The sequence below is a fragment of the Hypoxylon trugodes genome, assembly GCF_022578975.1.
Source record: "Hypoxylon trugodes strain CBS 135444 unplaced genomic scaffold F4822scaffold_3, whole genome shotgun sequence".
Lineage (NCBI taxonomy): Eukaryota > Fungi > Ascomycota > Sordariomycetes > Xylariales > Hypoxylaceae > Hypoxylon > Hypoxylon trugodes.
In genome coordinates, this window is record NW_026250018.1 from 3,914,415 (window position 1) to 3,932,701 (window position 18,287).

The following is an 18,287-nucleotide window of genomic DNA, read 5'->3' on the forward strand; positions in this document are numbered from 1 at the left end:
GAACTAATACTTGAATATCAGGAGATTAGGATTAGTCATCATTTATGTAAGTCATTCCTTATGTAAGTCACTTCTTATGGAAGTCGGCTTTTCGTCTTATATTACATAAGTTCATTATCTCATGAGTCAGTAATTATGTCAGTAATTCATTGCTCAAGCCATGACTTACCTAAGCCATTTCTTTCGGTCACTGTTATATAAGCTGACTTAAACGCATCAAGTCAAAACCGGAACTTAGCTTTCTTGAAGATTTCCTGGTGCATTCATCAACATTTAAAGATCCGAATTGTAACTACCCTCGCTCTAGCGGCTATTCTAATTTAAGCTTATTTATTCATTTAGGTAGGTACGTACTCTTTTAGATGTCTTTAAATCCTTCGTATTCTAGCATTCTCGGTACGGATCTACATACCTAGGCGTGAAGCCGATCCTTCAACCCCTTTATTTTAATTAGCATTACGTAGCTCTGCGACGCGGAAACGCTTCCGCGCATGGTCTTCATTACGAATCATACTCAATCATATTCTCTTTGGAATAGCATTATTTACCCCTCAAGTATAGGCCATTTCGAATTGTTTCTCTCATTACGACGTAGCTTAAATGAACGCATACCTAGGTAGTTTTCGTACGTCAAAGGTACAATGCGATACGTCGTATTATCCTTGCTTACTCGGAAAGGATGTAGTATATCCACATCATGGTGGAGGCTTAGTTGGGCTGAGCAAGCCTCATTTCCAAGATGCAACTAGAGTAGCTGAACATAAATAAAAGGAGAGAGAATTGTTATAATGCCAGGACGATTTCCAAGTTCGTTCACGGTATTGCAATTCATACCTCAATTCACTTGAGCAATCCCTCAACATGGTATCCAGTCTCTTGTACCTTGGCTTGTTCGCCTCCCTCGCTAAGGCGGGCAATTTTACCGCGCCCCCGCCGACCGGTCCGTATACTGTGGGAACAACAAATATCGAAATAGTCGACTCTTCGCGTCAAGATCCATACGCGCCAACGCCTAAGCCGCGAGACCTTGTTGCTGCTCTATATTACCCGGTCGGTGCAGCTGCTTACCCGGGACCTCGCGCAGAATGCAAGCATGCGATACAATTCACACCAGCCGTCGCGTCTTTCTATGAAAAAACTACTCCGGGAGTTCCGAGTGGTATTCTCCAGAATATCGTTACACAAGCATGTGTTGACGCGCCTTTAACCCAACCACAACTACCCGTCCTGATCTTCTCACCCGGGTTGGGAGGATCAAAATACCTATACAGCGACACTTTAGTAGAGATCGCGAGTTACGGATGGAATATTGTGGCGATAGATCACCCTTACGAGACCGGCATTGTTCAATACCCCGATGGACGCATCGTATACGCTGTGAACGCCTCGATTTCCAACACTGTAGCGAATGTCGACATCCGCGCTGCTGACATGATATCCGTCCTGAACGCTCTGTCTAATTCCACAGTCACCAACAAGATCCCTGGTCTGAAGACGAGATTGCGAACGGATAAGGTGGGCGTGTATGGCCATTCGCTTGGCGGTGCGACAGCTTTACGAGTTACGGCCAACGACACGCGATTTGTTGCAGGATCGAACTTGGATGGCTCATTCCAGGGTACTTCGGTGCAGTTAGGAACCGATGCCCCGTTTTTCGTCTTCGCCGCGCAGAGCCATAACCGTACTAATGATGCAAGCTGGGCCGAAGGGTGGAATAACCTCCGCGGCTTTAAGCGCGAATATGCGATCACTGGTGTCGAACACAATAACTTCTTGGATGTACCATTGTTGAGGCAGTTTTATGGTTCTGCCTTTCCACCCGACGCCGCCCAACCCCTCGGCCCTCTAAACGGGACGAGAGGTATGGCCATTCAAAGAGCTTACCTGAACAGCTTCTTCCAACGATTCTTGAAAGGAGTCAATGATGGTTTAATGGATGGTGTAGGAGATGACAAATACCCGGAAGTCTACGTTGGGGTATAGAATTTGGTATGATATGCTGAATATGCATGTATGTGTCAACTCAGCTCCATTAATCAATCTTACCTAATAATTCACCTTCCTCAAAAATTACAATCTACTATTCCCCCTGTCACTGCTTCGCTCTACGCTGCTATTTCTGTTCCAGTGATCCTCTTGAATTCCGCCGTGACATGATCGCAAACTTTCCTTGCAGTTCCATCTTTTCTGAACTGAGCCAGCAATTGTTCTACTTTCGGCGACGCACCCTCCCCTCCTTTATTCCCATAATTATTAATTGAGTATACCCCACTACCAGTCTTGCCATCACTACCTCTAGCAATCGACAGTGTCGTGTCCAATGGTACACCGGCAGGCGTCGCATTATCATTGTAAGACGCGTACATGGCACTGGTAGCCACGAAAAGATGTCGCTCACCGGACTCATCCGGAGGAGTCTGAAGGAGGGGCTCTAGCACGTAGTGTGATAATCCCGACAGGATGTTCATCACAATACCCTCCGCGTCGCGCAGGATGCCACTCTTCACAAGACCCGGCATCGTATGAACGAAGGCAACATTCGGCGCCCGCCGCGCGGCCTCTTCGAGTAGCAATGTCTGCATAGACGATAATTGGTTGCGCCATTTGCGAAGAGCGAAACCTAGACCGGAGAGGTTGTCTAGGTCAATCGGACCCTCGCAATTCGCGGCAAGTACGCTGACGATGCGACGGAGGGAGCTGGCGTTTTGGATGAGGGGGAGGAGATTATAGACGAAGCGCATGCGTGAATATGTATTTAAGGCAGAGGCCTGGGGTAGGCCATCGGAGGTAACTGTCCAAGGTTAGGAAGGCAAACTCACAAGTGACAGTATCGCGAAAAACATACTCTTAGTAAAGCCCAAGCTCCCTTGGCTTTGAAATAGCAGATTGATCTCCGTCTCCTTGCTCTTGAGTTGGCGGCATACGTCGTCGACACCCTTCAAGACGCTTACGTCGGCTTTTATGAATTCGAATATACCGCCCGGGTTTAACTTCTTACACTCGTCGATAATTCGGGTTGCTGATTCCTGGGACCGACCGACGAGGTAAACCTTAGGTTTGGAAGCGTATTTGGCGAAGGCCTTCACTGTATATTCGCCGACACCACTGGTCCCTCCGACGAAGACGGCTACTAAGCTAGGAGGCAGCGTGGATGCGATGCGTTCGTTCGACGCAATAACCTTGGAGAGTGCGACCATGATACTGTTCGTTTGACTCTGAGAATATGAATGATAAGTCTGAGAAGCCATCAAGCCGGGAGAGAACGGTTAATATTCTATTCTCAAGTGTTATGGTATCTGCCCGTCTTTCTGGTCCCCTTTCTTATCCCCGAAGTACCCTAAGCCTATTATAGCGATACGAAGCCAAAAGGGAAAGCTGCTATTGCATCATCAACTGTCCCCACTCGACTAAAGACTGGCCTAGGAGTGGAGCAGATGTAACTGAACTTTATCTATCCACTTGCTTGGTAATCTCTTTCGTTAACCATTCCTTCAGATTGTTTTCGGAAAGCGCAGCACGCTTTTGCGCCCACCAACACTCATCTCGGGGGAGTAATATTCTCGCGGCACGGTAGAAATGATAGAGCAAAGAGAGCGCGCGTGGGTCTCCCTTCTGAATCATAGGAGAGAAGGGACCATAGCAAGCTATTGGAAAGGAGAGAACATATCTCGCCAAGTCCGAAAAGAAATTTGGCTCAGTATTGTCGTCATTTGGTGGCTGTGCTTCAGGAAGAAATGATAGGATGATACAAAGTCGGGCGATGACAGGAGCATAACCATCTGCAATTGGATCGAGATCAGGTTCGGACTGTGAGTGAGGAATACAATGTCGCCATGGATTATACGGAGCCATCTCTTTGCTTCTTGGACATGGTGGAGGGGGATTGAGAAATTTCATATCAAGTGGGTTGTCGTATGAAAAGAAATCTAGATATTTAGCAACCGTGCTATCGTTAATCCGCCCAACTGCAACAAGCTTGTCCGCGGGATTATACTGAAGGAGCGGTAAGAATTTCGACGGCTGGTCGGCGAGAAGAGGAAGACTCTTCAAGAAAACTTCTTTTAAGCTAGATCCCATAGCGAAGACTCGGTCTCTTGTGGGATCCAACGATACGATGTCATCGTTTTGGGGAAAAGAAATGTCGGTGCTAGCCCATGCTTCATACTGAAGTAGAAGTGAAGTTGAAATAAAGGCGTCAATGTGGGTTAAGATGAAGTTGTTAGACAATTCGTAGCGGAACCTAGGTAATGCTCGCGATAGATGGCTGGCTGCCGCTCTTGAATATGAGGTGTTCTCCGGTTGTAGGAAAGCAAGGTGTCGTGCTGCAACGCACAGAATAACATTCATCAAAAAATCAAAATGGAAAGATAGTCGGATTGCATGTTCCCATACCTCGGGAGTTAACATAAGCGTATGTTGCGTATACGTTTCGAAATGATGAAATAACTTCATGTGATGGAGATTCACAACAGCGTCCGTCGGTCCGAAGCCGGGAGTCAAAGTTGTGACTGGCCCTGATGTTCGAGGGACGGACACTATTCGATTGGATCGAGTCGCCCGCGAACACCGCTCTCCCCTCCTTGAACAATTTGCACAAGGTGTTTCTTCATTACACTGTACGAGTCCAGCATTAGCTCGATGTGCCAACGCGTTACGGGAAGTATTACGTAAGCACCTTCACTCGTCGCCTCTTGCAATTATCACAACCTGATCCAGACTTCCGATGGGCCCGACGTTGCCTGTCTAGATCGACGGATAGGGCCTTAGGTACCTCAGAAAGAACCTGATTCTTAGATGTACTCGACTCAGATGAGAAGACAAACGTATTGGTAAAATCATTTAAGTGAGATCCACTTTTTGTCGAGCCGGCATTTATAAATGATGGATTCGAAGCCATGACGCTTCGATGGAGTGCGATTAGAACGCGCGATGGCCTTAATAGGCTCGTATAAGACTTTTGGGAAAAGACAAGAATGAAATAGGAATAAGAAGAAGCCGATGAAAAGTCTCGCAGTTGCTGTCGAGTCAGGGGTTATCTCCGATTTTAGCTCCTTAAAGCCCGGAGCGCTAAACCAAATTTGGCGATACGAGCCCGATCGAGCTTGTGTAGCATAGCCCCCCTATTTTAAGGGGTTCACTTTAGCTTAGTAAGGGCAGTCATAATATTTGCAAGAAATCATCTAGCTTAGTATAAACTCATCCGTTTCCCTGATTCAACCTTAGAATCTTCTATGTTGTATTCCTAGGTAAGCAGGTTTACATGTTACCAACTACCAAATATCATCATACCGAAACATTCTCAGGGGTTCTCGCTTATGTAATCTCTTCTTCGGTCTAAGGAAACACCTATTAATATTGCTTCTGTTCAATATTTAAGAGTGTATAATGGAGCTATAAGATGAACTTGTTCCGTCGACTCTTTTTGAAAATCTATTCCATTTCTACTTTTACGAGTTTGAACATAACCTATAGCCTCCCGCCTCATCTCACGTAATCTAACTTGGCGGCATATATAGTCGCGGCTATATAGAGTTGCCATTGGAATACAGGATTCAAAATGCAACGATGCGCGATATATGCATGTAGGATATACGAAATGTGCAGTTTCTAGGACTCGCTCGCAATTGGGACTCGGGGTATATAACGATGCCACTGGCCTTGGTAATTGAAAGAGGAGAGGTTCCCGAAGCAATTCACTACCAATTCCGTCGAAAGATTCTACTCGAATTATATTATGGGGCGCCCGGATGTTCAAGCAGATGCCCTGCGCGTGTTTGAGGTCCTCAAAACAGGCGGAATAGCAATCTGCCCAGCAGATGTCGGTTATGCCGTTATGGCTACCCATGCCAAATCGCTTGAGAAGATCTTCCTCACAAAACAGCGCGGGGCTCACAAGAGACACGCAGGAATTGGATCGTACGCTATTCATAAGGAGGTGCATATCATGGACCCCGTACACCAAGAGATTGTCGATCATCTCAGTCAGGACCTTGACATTCCGGTCGGCGTCATTGCACGATACCGGCGCGACCATCCAGTGGTCAAAAACATCGATCCTGTTACTATGGAAGCATGCGATGTGAACGGTAGTCTCTCGTTATTGGTCAATGCCGGTGCGTTCCAAGATGCACTCACTAGCTTGACCTTTGCGGAGCACATACCCCTTTTAGGAAGCTCCGCCAATGTGTCGGGGACTGGTCAGTATCTTTCGGAACAACCTAATTGAATGACTTTTGACATATAAATGCAGGGACTAAATATCAGGTGGAGGATATTAACAAGGAACTCATCGACATAGCGGATATCGTAATTGACTATGGTCTGTTGAAGTAGTGGGTCCATGGGCGGAGTTCCACATTGCTAGATTTCAGCGGGCCATCCGTTGAAGTCGTCAGGATTGGCGCCTGCTACGATGTTATTAGAGATGTATTGAAACGCAGATGGGATATCGAGCTGCCGGCCGACCCAGGTATGGTATCGCTGAGGTTCGGACACCTAAAGAATTTGGACCCGGTCAAGTCGCTGCAGAATTTGATCACTCCACCCAAAAGCTAGCAGGTCCATTAACGGAGGACCGTTAGTATTTGGGTATGTCAATGAAATATAATTTTGAGATGCGGCATGCTTTGTCGGACCTCCGCTGAATATGCTAACCTTATAATTGGTCGATCCACCTACGTGTTGACGTGCTTGTGATTCAATATTGTTCGCTGGCGTCAACTTCGCTTTCGTACTATTTATCAATCGTTATATGTGCCTCAAAGATATGGCCTGTGAATATTGCAGCTCTCGTCGTGACCGCTAGATTGAACCGATTAGCGTTGGCGAAAATCTTGGTCGAGAGAGGAGAAAAGAGAGGAAAATTGGATTCAAATCACATTTTCGGGCGAGAGGATTGGTGCGACCGCCGGAATTTAGGTAACATTCGCCGAGGTCTGTCTCGGTCTAGATGTTTGTTATCTCTGTGAGCTGATAATATTTGAAAGAAAATAGTAATAATTAGGGTTGCTTCGGGGTGGAATGTTGCGAAAGCGGTGACAACTATTTATGGAACCGCTCTGTATCGGGCTAACGATGGTAAGCGCTCCATTGGAAGATACCAACAGATACACCCCACGGGCTAACGAGCCGGACTGCTACCGTTGGTGGGAGCCTCCGATGCAAGCCAAGGCCGGGTTCGCGAGAGTTGCAGCCGGCGTCGGCGTAACAAACCAACAGCACTCTTCGGAGCTCACAAAATACCTTAAAATCCCGCGCACAATTTCTTGAGCTTACGTTGAATTACGGTAGCGGGAATCCTTCTATCCTGCCAAGGGCAATTTGTGTTAATTTACATCTTTAATCGACCAGTTAAACCAAATTTTTTGCAGAGCTCTTGTGCCGGATTTTCAGGGGTACTTGTCGATCATTATTGACCAAGATGATTAGAAGCAAGAGCCGCATCTATGGCGGCAAATTAATCGCCATGATTACACTTGTCGATGCTCGTAAGAAGATTCATGACTGACCTTAATGTTACATGTTGTTAATAGTATATGATAGTTTCATCATGCTGGTTTGGCTATTGTCAGGTGCGCAGTCACTTCTGGAGATGTAACTGATAATATGTTGCTAATGCGACCGACGAGTAATAGGGGGTGTTTGCAGGTGTATTGGTTTCCGAGAACTTCAAACTACAATTCCCCGAGACTCTCGACGCGAATGTCTCCGGAATTACGTCAAGCTGTTTCTTCGTCAGTATTCCTACCTATCCTGTTCTCTTATGGGGTCCCTCCTCTTGATTGTGAATCTTAGAAAGGAGAAGCTGATTTGAATGATATTCGCAAAGATCGGCGCTTTCTTAGGATCAATAATGGCTTTCATAGTCGGCGATAAGCTGGGTCGAAGAAAGACTATTGCTCTAGGATTACTATTCAACTTAGTAGGCTCTACACTACAGTTTGCCTCATGGTATCTGCCCCAGATGATTATTGGGCGCTTGGTGAATGGGTTTGGGATTGGATTAACCTCTACTACGACACCCGTCTTTCTATCCGAGTGCGCGAAGCCCCATCTACGTGGAAAATTAGTCTCTATCGGCGCCTCTTCGAACGTCTCGATGTTCGCGTTAGCGAATTGGATCAGCTATGCACTCTATTCGCAGGACGGCCCATTTCAATGGCGTTTCCCTCTGGCCTTTCAGGTTTCCTTTTTCTTCATGATAACCCCTTTCCTACTTTTGGTGCCCGAGTCCCCAAGGTGGCTCTTATTGGCTGGAAAGGAACTAGATGCCTTGGATGTGCTCTCCCGGCTTGCTGGGAAGGACGTTCCCATTGATGATGGGCAAGTAACATCAGAGTTCCGTTCTATCAAAGTCGCGATAGACCTTGAGAGAGAAGACCGTACGCCACTCATGGACGTCCTCTGCTTTCGGGACAAGACGCATAACTTCCGCCGTTTGATATTATCCTGTGGCACCCAGTTTATGCAGCAGTTCACCGGAATTAACGCTCTCGGTATGCAATCCCCCTTCACTCCTTTCGAGTCTGTTTTAACATCATACAGGATTCTATCTACCTACACTACTCACCCAGAACGTCGGTTTTGACCAACAAATGAGTAGGCTCATTGCCGCCGTAAACGGTACTATTTACCTTGTGTCTGCCTTTGGAAGTTTGGTATTTATTGACCGCTTCGGTCGGCGAAAGTAAGTTGCCACAATAGTTCAACTTATGTGTACGCGCTGCTAACTGACTTGTCAAATAGGTTGATGTTATCTGGAGCTATGTTGATGGGTCTTTGCCACCTGATCGCATCACTTTGTCTTCGAGAAAGCGAGATAGACATTTCGAAAAGGAAAATTGTAAGTCCCGACTAACCTATCACTGCCGTGTCTTGCTGATAAGGTATATAGATGGGCAATGTGACTACCGCAATGTTCATTGTTTATCACTGCATATTCGGCATCTCTTGGGCTAGCGTCCCATGGGTTTATAGCGCCGAAGTGAACTCGCTAGGTTGGCGAACGCGTGGCGCTGCGGCAGCAACAGCAACGAATTGGTTGGGAGGTTTTGTAGTGACCCAATTCACCAAAGTCGGTATCGACAATTTGAATTGGGGTTTATATCTAAGTGAGTATCCAACTCCGAGAAGAATCCGTTGGTCAAGACCTGCTAACGAAGTATCAGTATTCGCGGCTATTTGTTTCTGCTGTTACCCCGTAGTCCTCTTATTCTATCCAGAGACATCGAACCGTACGCTCGAGGATATGGATCACATGTTTATTCAGAACCCATCAATATTTGTATTGGGAAAGCCTGACATGACGCATAAGAGCAGACCACTGAGTTGTATGGACGCAGAAGCAGAGCGTATTGCTCAAGTTTAACGGGTTATAGGAGCTGCAAGACTGTCCACTATTAATATACATCGGAGATACTGGACTTAACACCTAATAGATACTAGTCAATGCGTAACCGCATTATCAATTATTTCATTGGTCGAGTACTTCGTGGTACTTTCCGTAAATGGCAACTGTCGGTCGCTATCTTAACGTTGATTGGCTACTGATCGACAACAATCGTCCCGTTGTCCTACCATAGCCTATCTAAATTCTGATGTAACTATATTTCACAGCTGTAAAGTAAGCTACTAATAGCGCTTATAAAAATGCGGTAAGTTCGGCTTATAATGGATAGCTTATGCATACATGGGCCTGGAATCCCCATCTTTGTTGAATCAGCTAGGACTTAAGGGAAACTAACTCCTTTAGCCTCTTGGTATAATATTATAGCATCTGGGCTGCTGGGTTAGAGCTGTGCGATTATATAACCGCCTCTTATCTCACATAATACATGGTCTTGCGAATTCCTTAAATGCTCGCCGGATACTGGGTATAAAAGCAGGATTCAGCGGCAATACTAACTCGAAAACCTCATATTCAAAGAGCCCCACGTAAAGTTAAAAAGAAATGACTGCGCTTCGGAAAGAGTATGACTTCGTTATAGTCGGTGGAGGGACGGCAGGTCTTGTAGTTGCTTCTCGACTCACTGAAGACTCAAGCATATCAGTCCTGGTATTAGAAGCTGGTGAAAATACCACCCAAGATCCCAGAATTGCAGTTCCTGGTATGTGGCCGGCTGTCTTAGGAACAGACCTTGACTGGGACTTTCTAACCGTACCACAGGTATGAATTCTTTCGTAAGCTAAGCGTGCACAGAGATGTCTGACTTTCTTGCTTTTACTTAGGAAAACTTGAACGGCAGGCAGGTTGGACATCCGCAAGGTCGTGGGCTCGGAGGATCATCGGCATTGAATGCTGAAGTGTTTGTGCCACCGTCGGCTGCAGGTTTTGATGCCTGGGAGTCATTCGGAAATCCCAGATGGAACTGGAAAGGGTTGGAACCGTATTTCCGCAAGTCTCATACCATCGTGAAGCCCAACGAAGGCGTTGTCAAGAAGTTGGATATCGCATGGGTTGATAGCCCGGAGAATGGAACCAACGGCCCTATACAAGTTAGCTTTCCTAGAGTGGTTGATGACCCCCTTCCTGGGGCGTGGGTTGAGACCATGAAAGGTCTAGGTTATGGTCTTACGGGTAACCCATTCAGTGGCAAAGCTATGGGTGGATGGAATATCCCCTGGTCAATCGATCCCGAATCCGGGACAAGAAGCTACGCAGCCAGCGCATACTATGGGCCAGCTAGCTCTAGAAGCAATCTGGAGGTCCTCATAGGCGCCACGGTCAGCCGGGTGTGGCTTGAAGATAGCTCTGGTGGAAGCGGCATTACTGCGCGTGGCGTTTCCTTCAAGGCCAAGGATGGTCATGAGCATCAAGTTAGTGCCAGTCGTGAAGTGATTCTAGCAGCAGGCGTGTTCCAGTCTCCGAAGATCCTCGAGCTATCTGGAATTGGTGATAAAGCCCTATTGGAAAAGCACGGTATCAAAACCAGAATCAATAATCCAAATGTCGGGGAGAATCTCCAAGATCATATGCTAGTTGGTGTGAGCTTCGAGGCCGCAGAGGGCGTCATGACGGGAGATGAACTTGTGCGCCAGGAACCATCGGTCATTCAAGCAGTCGCACAGATGTATGAAGAGCAAAAGACCGGACCACTCGCTTCGGGATCTGTTCTCTCCCTCGCATATATGCCGATAATGTCTCAATTGCTCGAAAACCTTGAGCCAAACCTTCAGAGCAGTCTTGACACGGCCATCAAACGGTCAGCAGAGTTACCCATGTCTGAACTTGAAAGGCAGCAATTTGATTTTCTGAAATCTAACTTGCTGTCATCATCGGAACACGACTCCTCTGCCATAATGTTTCTGCTTCCTGTTCAAGTCAATATGAATAATGGACCAAAGCAAAATGGAATGATGAGAGACCCTAAGCCGGGGAATTTCATTAGTCTTGGCATTTCACCTCTACACCCGTTTTCGCGGGGCACGTCACATATTTCTTCGTCGAATCCTCTAGCGCCGCCATCCATCGACCCTCGCTACCTCTCGCATCCTCTCGATATCGAGGTATATGCACGACATCTCATGGGAGTCGAGATCGTTGCCAAATCTTCACCCCTATCGAACTACCTGAAGCCAGGAAGTAGAAGAGCGCAACCTGGAGACGCTAGAGTGGATACTCTAGAAAAGGCCAAGAAGTACATCCGAGAAGGGGCAATGACGTGCAATCATCCAGTTGGAACCTGTGCTATGTTGCCCCGTGAGAAAGGCGGCGTTGTTGATCCGCGACTCAAAGTATACGGCGTCGAGGGGTTGCGTATCGTCGATGGTAGTATTATGCCAATGGTTCCTAGGGCAAACACCCAGAGTTCGGTATATGCGATCGCCGAAAAGGCTGTTGACTTGATCAAAGAAGATCACAATCTGAAGTAAACCAAATTGAGGTATATACCTAACTACCTGGGCACCTAGAATAGGTATATGAAGATGTATCTCGTATTGGGGTAAATTACCGACTTCGAATAAACCAGCAATGCGTTATATACAATAAATTATTACAGTACGGTGGAGTTTAACACTGCTAAGGCTCAATTCACAGAGCTATGAGCGCTGTAATTATAGCGGGTTTCAGTGGAGTGCTAGAATGCGCCGTGAGCGTGTCATAATTGTAGGGTCTTATAGGGCCCTAAAGCCCTATAAGTGTAGTGCTCTATAGGTGCCCACTGTAGAGCGCTGTAAATACAGAGCTTTGGTGACTGAAATTATAGCACGCTATGGCGCCTATGGATCACACTAAAACACACTGTAATCGCATCTAATAATGAGCACCTATAAAGCGCTATATTTATAGGGGGATAAGCGTTATAAGTCCAATCACTAAGTTTATAGTGGAACATGGCCTGTAATGCCCTGTAGCTATAAGAGCCTTCGGCGTACAACTGCCTGTAATTATAGCAATAGAGTGTATCACACCACGACACTGTCCTTTCGCACGGAATTTTGGGTTTGATCCTTATTGGACCGCCGTATTAAAGGATGCACTCTAGAGGGTGCAGCCGGGCGGGTATACTTGGTTCCTGCGAAGTGCTTAAGAACTTTTACCAAGTACTCTACCAAGTATTCCAGAAAACTTTAGCAAGTGTACGTGGAGTTTACCAACGAATATCACTCTACAATTTTGTCGCGAGTATGCGCGTACCAAGTGTGGATGGTTTTGTACGAGAAACAACTATCAGGTACCTATGTAGGCATTTAATTTTAGTTGACGAAGAGATCGTATAGGGGTTAAGGGTATCGGCCAGGCCTCTTTTTGGGCTTGCTTTTGTGACAATAAGCCTGGTTCTGAATCCCTGCTGCAATTACTCGGGTAGTTGTTAGCTAATATTCCTCCTAATGATAGCGGTTATACAGCCCTGAAGGTGGCTGTGATGGCTGTAGCTGCTGATGTTTTAGTGAGGTCACAGCGGATATGTTATTCTTACGGTGAGAGCGGGGCCCTGTACATCGGGGGCGCGACGCTGTCGCGAAAGTCAGAGCCACGATAAACATTTGGCAACTTCGTACAATTCCTTTCTATATACAAGACATGTGCAAGCTTTCTATCAAGTAGGAGGCATTTCTACAAGCTCGGAAAAGTTACGAAAAAGTTTCAAGATTATCTATGGTGTTATTAATGCGTTTCAGGTAGTTATCCGAGTTGCCAACACACTAGGGCCACTTGTAGCGATGGTTATAGTGGCTTCAACAGAGGCAAATGCACTGGAGGCCAAAGAACAATTGGGGTTGTTTGAGCTCCCTGGGAACCCCTCAGCATAGGTACCTCCTCAGTGGCCTCTAGCGCGTTCACTCCCCACACCCGAGTGTCTATTTATAGCGACAACAGTGAAACATACACTATAACTTAGCGGATGCTAAGAGTTTGCTTTCTCGCGATCACCTTGTTCGATGTACTAAAACCTCCCATCCGTACCATTTACCTATGCGACCTTATTACTGTAGATTAGTAGAAAAGCGTCTGATGCCGATATATAGAATCTTCAAGAAACGACTCTTCGATACTATTAATATGATGTTTTTAATACCCCGCTAAAGTGCCGAGTGACGATTCCGGCTGATGTGGTGGCCCAATCATATTCAACGTATTTATGAATATATATCTTTTGGGATACCTAATCCTGACCCTAGTTCCCCCATAGTATTTAGCCGATAGTTATAAGAATGGTCACGACGTCAGTGATGCTTTCTGGCCATAAACAGGCTAGTGATATATAAGCCGAAGCCATCATAGACAACTGTCATCTACCTAGGTAAGCCAGAGTCATATAACGAACGACGGGAATCGCACATCGTCGACTACACACCAGCCGACCATCATTCGATACTACGATAGGGGGTGATACAATAGGAAGCCCAACTATGCAATCTAAGGCCTTTATTCGCATAGCAGCCATTCTAGCGGTGGCGTACTTGAGTGATGCGCGACCCCTAGGCCACTACGAAGGGCTAGCGGAAATATATATGCCAGTCTTCGGCTCGAACGTAATAGCAAACGACACCGCGACCGCCTCTTCTCCTCCCGCTACATCTACCGCAAACACAGACAAGACCGAACCGGCATGTAAACCGTTCGTGATGCCACCAGTACCCGAAGAGTGCCGACGAAAGTCAGGAGAACTCGCCTGCCACGGTTACTCTTTATATTGCAGGTTTCCTGCCGACTATGGGGTGGCGTACGAACCAGTAGGGGAATGTTGGACATGCAAATAATCGATCAACATCGAAACAAACCTAAATACGATACTAAACGGCGTTGAAGACGGCGAAGGTCTAGGGAAAGTTAGCGCGAATGTCTCACTATTAGGTCTTGGCGACGAGAAATGATTGATAATACAACAACGGAAAGCGACAGTATTCATACTCAACAAGGATAAGACATGATATGATACGAGATGAAAACCATCCATATCAGAATGCTCTCCCAAAGTTAGGATCTTATCCATTAATGAGACGATATTCCTTGAGCTAATCCATACTAGCCCCTTCATTAGTGCTTAGAAGATGCGACGACCGCGGAATGGATCATTCACCTGCATTTAGAAGTTGATGATGTGGTTTCAAGGGTACCTAGATGCGCACCTTGATGGACCCGGGCTCCACGCCGATCTCTCCCCCTCCACCGACCCAGATAATCGGGTCCGTAGATCTTCCGTGTCAAACTGGGGAAGAACCGATCGTTCGGGATGTGGGGAAGCTAAATTGAACGTACCTTAGCCGGAAATAAATGGCATATATTTTTAACTTTGTACTTTCACCAAGTTACGTCTCATCTTCCTTCAGCGTGGTATCACCCAAGGGTACCTAGCAGAGCTTATCCCATACACAGGACCTCGTGCTACAATGGATGTCTAGGCCACATGTATTTCATCAGTAGCTCGGTATGGATGGTTTTGTAGAGTCGTAAAGTTATTGAATGTCTCAACAGTTCAATAGCTTGCGTCACATCCAGGGGCTTAACGTTACATGCCCATGTATGGTACCAATCGTCTCACTCCCATTCTATCCGGCCGCCATAACACCCTTCAGCTTCTATGACTTAAGTAGGTAACCAAGCACACGCTCCGCCCCGAAATGTCTCTAAGAACGGTAAGTAGACCAAGCGCTGTACATACGGTCCTCCTGGCCGGATGTGAATTCTTCGTAGCAAGCACTGCACAACTAATGTTAGTTTGAAAACCGGGAAACGACGCAACAATTTACTAACTCATCTGAGTAATCCATATAGTTATGAATGGGGTCAACGCCGCCACCGGGGCAGCTATCTCGGCCTTCGGGGCACCCGGAGGAAGCGGAGGCTTGAGCGGGGGTGTCGTCAACCGAATCGCCAGTACCACTGCAACCACCTTGGAATGTGTGGTATAGATTCATCCAGTGACCAATCTAAGCCTTCGTGTAAGAAACTTCACAATCACTCTCACAATATGATCCCAACATCATTCTTACCTCATGAGCTGCGGTGCCGCCCAAGTTATAGGGGGCCGCGTTACCACCGGGCACAGACTGGCCAAGGATAGTACACCCATCCTGGTAGAACTCTGTTGAGCCCTCGGAAACATTGTCGGGAAAGTAACAGTACCTATGAAGAAGTTAGCGGTCAAGTTTATATGATCTTCTATTTATAGCTCGTGTTACTCACCCAAGTAAACCTCCGCCTAAATTTCCAAGGAAGTAAACGTTTAGGTCCGAGTACGTGCCTTTACGAAGCGCTTGCTTCATAGCGATCTCGTCCCCATCAGCAGCCCAATTGGAGTTGACAGTCCAATCGGTATCGACTAGGTTGAAGGTGATTCCATGGGGAGAATAATCAGCATTCAACACGTCTAGCTGGTCATCGATCATTTGTTGCTGCAAACTAGTTAGCAGATGATTGAAATATTTTCGTTGATTGAATTACCGTTAGGTAGCCGTCGTCGAGTGATTGAGACGACGCCACAACGTGGAAATAGGCGTTCACGCTGAATGATCTGAGCGCACGGGACTCTCCCTTAAGGCGTATCTCACGTTCCTTCGCCAACATGGCTTGGGAGGCGGCAATTTGCTGCTCGGTAGGTTCCGGGGTGCCACATAGTCTCGTGGAGTTTCCACTCACGCGTGGGAACATATATTGGGCTGCGGCCGATGAAGCCAAAAGAGCGGTGGCGGCCGTTCTGAAGAACATTTTGACTATTTTTCACAGAGAATTTACAAAAAGGTGTTATGCGAAGTTCAAAATAGATGTTCAAAATAAGAATAATAACCGAGACAATTATGAGTATATAGGTCCTCTTATACTTGTCTACATAACCTCTACCTAGGTACAGACGAACAAAATTATCGGTATCTAACGATGTCCGCGCGAAGCCATATTTGCCTCAGTTACCTGCCTAATTCGCATCGATGTACTTCTCTGTACATGGTCAATCTGTAGTCAGTTCAGCGCGAGTTTACAGCGTGACGGGCGGTTATCCAATCAACCCCATGGTGTCTTACGATAGAATTAGTCTAGGCGTTACGATGCACTTCGTCGTAGTCGGCATGTACAGCTATGACATTCAAAAAAGTTTGAAGATAGACGGTCTCGACTAAAAAGGAGCCCTACCTAGAAGAAGTAGGTTACCAGAGCCCTACCTGACTATCTATAAAGAGAAGCTGGAAATGCCCTGGTAGGATGCACCTGACAATCCTTTCCATAATCAATATATTGTTCGCCCTATCAGCTCAAGTGCCGAGAGTTTCACGTACCGGGAACTAGGTGATTGATGTGCAGGCATTCCCCCGTTGATATCGGCTAGGACCGATCACGGCATCTTGGCGGATGAGACCCTGATCAGCAGGAGCAGTAAGCTGTAATCCTTGTCGAATCTAAGATAATGTTACATAGACCTGAACCCGCTGAAATCCTTGGTCGCACTATAGATTCAACTGCTATTCCTGCTCACTTGCCGACTTGAATTTTTATCCTCCAATTATCTCAGGGGTATTTATTAATGCGAGTCACTTGCCGTCAGCCTGAAGATAAGGCCAACGACCTGTTCACTATACACACCAGACTGCTTGCCTATTGCGGTTGTTACTTAAGACCGTTACCTTAACTGCGGGACCAGCTGATAACGGCGTTATTAATTTCTGAGCAACGCTAGAGAATCAGGATAACAGACTTGGCATTTGACATATGGCGCATAATACCACGTAAGAAGTTACATACCAAGAAATTTGCGACGAGATGACGTGCAACAGCGTGACAACAGTTATAACAGATTTCGGGGTATGGAATTTGGATAGGTGCGCTCAATACCAACCTACGTACGCACACTTACAAGCATTTGAGCTACAAATGGAGGGTCATTTACCGATTCTTGCTCTACAAATGCACTCCCTATATCCCCTATGAGTATTTATTGCTTCGGGTTCCTTTCGCAAGTTCAGCGTGTTCACTGCGAGAGTGGCTGACCTCATTCATCCCGTTCGATGAAATACACCAATGTTCCAGCCCCTATTAGTCAGCAATATAGATCATTCACCTTCTAATATGGTATTCAATATCCGGTCCTTGATCTTTGCGCTTCCCTTTCCTGGCCGCCGGCGCTATGCAGAATCAGCGCACGCGGGACGTTTACGACTATTGGACCTTCCAAGCTGGAAAGCTGCTCCTCTACTCCTCTACTCCTAGGCAATTTCTACCTAGATTCCAATTGAACCTTGGCATGACTCAGCCACGTCTACTGACTCCTTGTGGTGGCGTATGTATCGTAGAAGCCGTACCTGGTGAATGGACATCGAAGGATAAGACGCGAATACGTAAAGTACGGTTCCAATAGGTTTGGTACAGATTGAAAGGATATCAATTGATAGGTACCTAGGTAGGTACACGCGTATAGGTAAAGTCTTTGGTTCCATCCATCAATGATCATCTACTACAGCTTCATTCATAACACATATACCAAGTTATTGTTCGTCGCGGAGAAATTATCAAGGATATTCTTAATAATATTACTTGGCAGATAGGTGTCATACCCAAGTTTATTGTACTAACAACATGATTTTATTGTTTTATTTATAATAGCATTGTTCGGCTCGGAAAAGGTCATGTCCATAACACGCCCTTTATTAACCACAGATACCAATTATTTCGATACTACAAGGTATAGTTGCCAAATACTAGTACGGGTGTATAATACCTTGACATATTTCATTCTCATATTCATTCACATATGACTTAGATGTAAATTTACAAAATATTCTGATACCTGTCAACGAATTATTACAAATTGGATTTTGATACTAACCTTTGAATTTAACATATTCGCAAGCAA

General features: G+C 46.2%; 8 protein-coding genes across 8 annotated transcripts; 5 read left to right on the top strand and 3 right to left on the bottom strand.

Moving 5' to 3' along the window:
- The first annotated feature begins 526 nt into the window (after positions 1–526).
- F4822DRAFT_192473 (Alpha/Beta hydrolase protein) lies at positions 527–2,327 on the top strand. Its single transcript, XM_051453582.1, has 2 exons — positions 527–2,011; positions 2,279–2,327. The coding sequence occupies exon 1, from the start codon at positions 862–864 to the stop codon at positions 1,981–1,983; it is 1,122 nt and encodes a 373-aa protein (XP_051317430.1). The 5' UTR covers positions 527–861; the 3' UTR covers positions 1,984–2,011; positions 2,279–2,327.
- On the bottom strand, positions 2,106–3,197 carry F4822DRAFT_427513 (putative short-chain dehydrogenases/reductase; the record flags this gene model as incomplete). The annotated part of the gene is made up of 2 exons (XM_051460759.1): positions 2,106–2,791; positions 2,846–3,197. 2 exons carry the CDS (start codon positions 3,195–3,197, stop codon positions 2,106–2,108), a joined length of 1,038 nt encoding a protein of 345 aa, XP_051317431.1.
- F4822DRAFT_192467 (uncharacterized protein) lies at positions 3,095–4,989 on the bottom strand. The gene is made up of 2 exons (XM_051453581.1): positions 4,676–4,989; positions 3,095–4,614 (listed from the first exon to the last, which is right to left on the bottom strand). Exons 1-2 carry the CDS (start codon positions 4,895–4,897, stop codon positions 3,448–3,450), a joined length of 1,389 nt encoding a protein of 462 aa, XP_051317432.1. The 5' UTR covers positions 4,898–4,989; the 3' UTR covers positions 3,095–3,447.
- Positions 4,990–5,224: 235 nt separating this feature from the next.
- Positions 5,225–6,962, top strand: F4822DRAFT_397405 (uncharacterized protein). Its single transcript, XM_051457612.1, has 3 exons — positions 5,225–6,197; positions 6,251–6,560; positions 6,655–6,962. The coding sequence occupies exons 1-2, from the start codon at positions 5,735–5,737 to the stop codon at positions 6,331–6,333; spliced, it is 546 nt and encodes a 181-aa protein (XP_051317433.1). The 5' UTR covers positions 5,225–5,734; the 3' UTR covers positions 6,334–6,560; positions 6,655–6,962.
- A 294-nt stretch (positions 6,963–7,256) lies between these two features.
- F4822DRAFT_397410 (putative sugar transporter) lies at positions 7,257–9,482 on the top strand. The gene is made up of 8 exons (XM_051457613.1): positions 7,257–7,487; positions 7,543–7,571; positions 7,635–7,733; positions 7,829–8,495; positions 8,545–8,686; positions 8,746–8,842; positions 8,894–9,110; positions 9,168–9,482. The coding sequence occupies exons 1-8, from the start codon at positions 7,421–7,423 to the stop codon at positions 9,365–9,367; spliced, it is 1,518 nt and encodes a 505-aa protein (XP_051317434.1). The 5' UTR covers positions 7,257–7,420; the 3' UTR covers positions 9,368–9,482.
- A 385-nt stretch (positions 9,483–9,867) lies between these two features.
- F4822DRAFT_442566 (glucose-methanol-choline oxidoreductase-like protein) lies at positions 9,868–11,871 on the top strand (the record flags this gene model as incomplete). The annotated part of the gene is made up of 2 exons (XM_051463003.1): positions 9,868–10,165; positions 10,228–11,871. The coding sequence occupies exons 1-2, from the start codon at positions 9,950–9,952 to the stop codon at positions 11,869–11,871; spliced, it is 1,860 nt and encodes a 619-aa protein (XP_051317435.1). The 5' UTR covers positions 9,868–9,949.
- A 1,828-nt stretch (positions 11,872–13,699) lies between these two features.
- On the top strand, positions 13,700–14,373 carry F4822DRAFT_192519 (uncharacterized protein). Its single transcript, XM_051453584.1, has one exon. It carries the CDS (start codon positions 13,855–13,857, stop codon positions 14,203–14,205), a length of 351 nt encoding a protein of 116 aa, XP_051317436.1. The 5' UTR covers positions 13,700–13,854; the 3' UTR covers positions 14,206–14,373.
- A 397-nt stretch (positions 14,374–14,770) lies between these two features.
- Positions 14,771–16,274, bottom strand: F4822DRAFT_192509 (Metalloprotease). Its single transcript, XM_051453583.1, has 5 exons — positions 15,890–16,274; positions 15,632–15,840; positions 15,439–15,571; positions 15,200–15,375; positions 14,771–15,145 (listed from the first exon to the last, which is right to left on the bottom strand). Exons 1-5 carry the CDS (start codon positions 16,151–16,153, stop codon positions 15,073–15,075), a joined length of 855 nt encoding a protein of 284 aa, XP_051317437.1. The 5' UTR covers positions 16,154–16,274; the 3' UTR covers positions 14,771–15,072.
- Positions 16,275–18,287: the final 2,013 nt, after the last annotated feature.

Bases quoted from the DNA above. Each gene is read 5' to 3' on its own strand.
- F4822DRAFT_397405 (XM_051457612.1), top strand. From the start codon at position 5,735: ATGGGGCGCCCGGATGTTCAAGCAGATGCCCTGCGCGTGTTTGAGGTC. The intron at 6,198-6,250 runs GTCAGTATCTTT...ATATAAATGCAG, and splicing joins CGCCAATGTGTCGGGGACTG to GGACTAAATATCAGGTGGAG.
- F4822DRAFT_397410 (XM_051457613.1), top strand. From the start codon at position 7,421: ATGATTAGAAGCAAGAGCCGCATCTATGGCGGCAAATTAATCGCCATG. The intron at 7,572-7,634 runs GTGCGCAGTCAC...GACGAGTAATAG, and splicing joins GCTGGTTTGGCTATTGTCAG to GGGGTGTTTGCAGGTGTATT. The intron at 9,111-9,167 runs GTGAGTATCCAA...ACGAAGTATCAG, and splicing joins GAATTGGGGTTTATATCTAA to TATTCGCGGCTATTTGTTTC.
- F4822DRAFT_192473 (XM_051453582.1), top strand. From the start codon at position 862: ATGGTATCCAGTCTCTTGTACCTTGGCTTGTTCGCCTCCCTCGCTAAG.
- F4822DRAFT_192509 (XM_051453583.1), bottom strand. From the start codon at position 16,153: ATGTTCTTCAGAACGGCCGCCACCGCTCTTTTGGCTTCATCGGCCGCA. The intron at 15,841-15,889 runs GTAATTCAATCA...ACTAGTTTGCAG, and splicing joins TCGACGACGGCTACCTAACG to CAACAAATGATCGATGACCA. The intron at 15,376-15,438 runs GTAAGAATGATG...ACGAAGGCTTAG, and splicing joins GCGGCACCGCAGCTCATGAG to ATTGGTCACTGGATGAATCT.
- F4822DRAFT_192467 (XM_051453581.1), bottom strand. From the start codon at position 4,897: ATGGCTTCGAATCCATCATTTATAAATGCCGGCTCGACAAAAAGTGGA. The intron at 4,615-4,675 runs GTGCTTACGTAA...GGACTCGTACAG, and splicing joins GCAAGAGGCGACGAGTGAAG to TGTAATGAAGAAACACCTTG.
- F4822DRAFT_192519 (XM_051453584.1), top strand. From the start codon at position 13,855: ATGCAATCTAAGGCCTTTATTCGCATAGCAGCCATTCTAGCGGTGGCG.